Source organism: Alligator sinensis, unplaced genomic scaffold (assembly GCF_000455745.1).
Source record: "Alligator sinensis unplaced genomic scaffold, ASM45574v1 scaffold2249_1, whole genome shotgun sequence".
Taxonomy (NCBI): Eukaryota; Metazoa; Chordata; order Crocodylia; family Alligatoridae; genus Alligator; species Alligator sinensis.
This window is the reverse complement of record NW_005843105.1, coordinates 192476-195126: the sequence shown is the minus strand read 5'-3', so window position 1 is coordinate 195126 and position 2651 is coordinate 192476. Positions and strand designations below refer to the sequence as shown.

At 69.2% G+C, this 2651-nt stretch overlaps 1 protein-coding gene across 1 annotated transcript in view; it reads right to left on the bottom strand.

The window, feature by feature from the left end:
• Nucleotides 1-438: 438 nt before the first annotated feature.
• The window catches only part of SCN2B (sodium voltage-gated channel beta subunit 2), a 5278-nt gene continuing 3065 nt past the window's right edge, over nt 439-2651 (bottom strand). Inside the window, exons 2-4 of the mRNA XM_006037367.3 lie at nt 1798-1964; nt 1086-1296; nt 439-673 (exon numbers count right to left, since the gene is read on the bottom strand). Of these exons, the coding sequence (XP_006037429.1) occupies nt 474-673; nt 1086-1296; nt 1798-1964 (578 nt within the window). The 3' untranslated portion in view covers nt 439-473. The remainder of the gene's footprint in view (nt 674-1085; nt 1297-1797; nt 1965-2651) is intronic.

The window sequence follows — 2651 nt, the reverse complement described above, 5'->3', positions numbered from 1 at the left end:
CTGACCCAGCAGCAAAGGCCCCCAAGCACCAGGGCTGGGGCAGGAAGGCTCCCCGCTACACCCACCGCTGCCCTGCCCTGCCCTCTCCGCGCTCTCCTGCTCCCCAGCCCTCTCCACGCTCTGCCGCTGGGCGTTGCCCCTGCTCCCCGCCAGGCCACAGCCTCTCCACAGGCCCTGCCCGGGGGTACTCAGACCCCTCCTGCTTCGTGGCAAGAGCTGGGCACCGGCTGCCCCGGGCCTGGCGCAGGGCGGGCTCATGGCGCTCAGCCGAGCTCCCCACCCTGCCCAGCGCCCCCGCAGCAGCTCGCTGCTCTGCCCCCGCGCGGCACGCGCCTCACCACGCCCTGCTGGCACCGGGAGTCCTGGGGGGTCCGGGAGATGGAGGGGTGCTGGGCAGTTCTGGGGAGACAGACATCCTTGCTCGGGAAGCACATCAAGGGGTCACGCTGTACAGGGGCAAGTGGGGCGGGCAGCTACTTGGTGCCCTCATCCGGGTTGCCTTCGCCGTCGGTCTTGCCCTCCTCCTCCGTCTTCTGGTCGTCTGTGTTGAGCCGCTGCTGCTTTTTCCTCCGCACGCACTTGACAATCACCAGCACCAGGATCACCACGGCCAGGAAGCCGCCCACGGAGGCACCCACGATGACGGCCACCGTTGAGTCGCGCTTTGGGGGCTCTGCGGGGCCAGGGGAGGCTGCGTAAGGCTGGGTGTGCAGAGACGGGGCAGCTCCGCCGGTGCCCCAGGCCCCAGGTGGGCAGGGCCCAGCCCTGCGCCGCCCTAGGTGGGACTCTGCAAGGGGGATCCATGCCAGGCCCCACGGAGGGGCTACAGATGGCAGCCAGGGCTGGAGCTGTGGGAAGCAGGGCCTGAAGACCCTGGGAGAGCCCCGCAGGGAAATCCTGCTGCTTCCCAGACCTGTGCGCCAGGCAAAGGGTGCCTGGGACCGCGCCGCGAGCACCTGGCTCTCTCAGGTAGACGGGCGGCTGCTCAGGGCAGCTGCTTCCTTGGTGGGAAGCGCCAAAGCAGCCAGCCAGGAAGGACCCTGTGACCTGGAGGGCTCTCGGCTCCCCGCGGGCCACGCACTGACCTTCGGTGAGGACCTTCAGCTGGATGCGGCCGTGGCCCCGGTTCCGGTCCGGGGGGTTCAGCACGTAGCAGTTGTAGGTGCCCTCGTCCTCGAGCTGCACATCCCGCAGGGTGAAGGACACGTCGTACTTGCTAGGGTTCCCGGTGAACTGCACCCGGTCCCCAAAGCGGTCCAGCTGCTTGTTCATGATCTTCAACCGGAACTGCAGGAACTGGGCAGGGCAGAGCGGGGCAGGGGGGAGATGCTGACGGCCTGGCCCCCAGGGCACCCCGGGGGCAGGAGAGACCGTGCCGTGGCTCCCTGCACGTGTGGCATGAGCAGCGTGAGCCAGCCCAGCTCGCCTGGCCTGGCAGCCCCGACACTCCCATGGGGCCCCTGCAAGCTCAGCCATGCGGGGCAATGCGAGGGGGCTCGCCCCTGCGCCCGGGCCAGGGCTGGAGCAAGGGCTGTAGGCATGGCCAGGCAGAGGGTGACGCAGGCCTGGACTCCCGCCTGCACTTGGGCCCACTTCAGAGCCCCGTGGCACCGCTGGGCATGCAGCGCAGGCCCGGGTCCTCCCTCCCCAGCCTGTCCCCAGCCTGAGCCCTCTGCCTTGTGTTCAGCCAGCGCAGCCTCTGCCAATTCCTGGGAGAGGGGCACGTTCCCCTTCCTTTCCCTTCCCTTCCCAGCACGTGTGCCCCCATCCTGGCCCTGGCCCCAGCCTGGTGCTCACCAGCTCCTCGGTGCAGTTGTCGCAGACCTGGTACGTCCAGTTGAGGGAGAACTGCTTGTTCTCCACCTTGTAGCAGGAGTTGAAGGTGCAGGGGAGGCGCACGGAGGAGCCGTTGAGCGCGTTGACGGTGACGGGTGCCATGACCTCCATGCCCAGGCTGGGGGGCGCTGCGGGCGCGGGAGCAGAGACCAACATCAGTCAGTATCGCCAGCGCTGGAGCCTGTCCAGGTCCCCTCCCCCCAGGAGCAGGTTTGGCAAGTGGCAGGCAAAGCCCAGCGTGGCGAGGGCCCAGCTGCGGGCACAAGCAGGCCCAAGTGAGCATGGGCCCTGTGGGTAGCAAGGCACCTGCTGGGGGCACTTGTGCAGGGCAGACACGTGATGGAGCAATTGCCCAGGTGAGCAGCGCCTGGACCAGGGCCGCGGGCCCAGCACAGCAGCTCCTGGCTGCCCCGAAGACACCTGGCCTGGCTCTCGGCCCCGCGCAGCCGCCCCACCCTGCCAGCAAACCCTGCTGGCTGCCGCTCAGCTGCGGCTTCCCTGCTGCACTCCATCAGCTCTGCAGAGACCGGTTGCAGCATCCGCTGGGCTGGGCTCCGCGCCACGTCCGCCGGGAACTGATGGCTGCACTCATCAGATTTCATCCCGGGCAGGACGCAGCAGCGCAGTGCCCGACGGGCCCTGCCAGCACCTGCCTCCGGGGGCTGCAGGGGAAATGCAGATGCTCTCCGCCCCCACCCACCCCCGCTGCTGCTGGCGCACTGGCTCAGCCTGGAAGTGGAGGCCACGCTGCCAAGTGCTCCTGTGGGGGCAGAGCCGGGCTCTGCAGCGGAGCCTGCACCATGGCAGAGACCCAG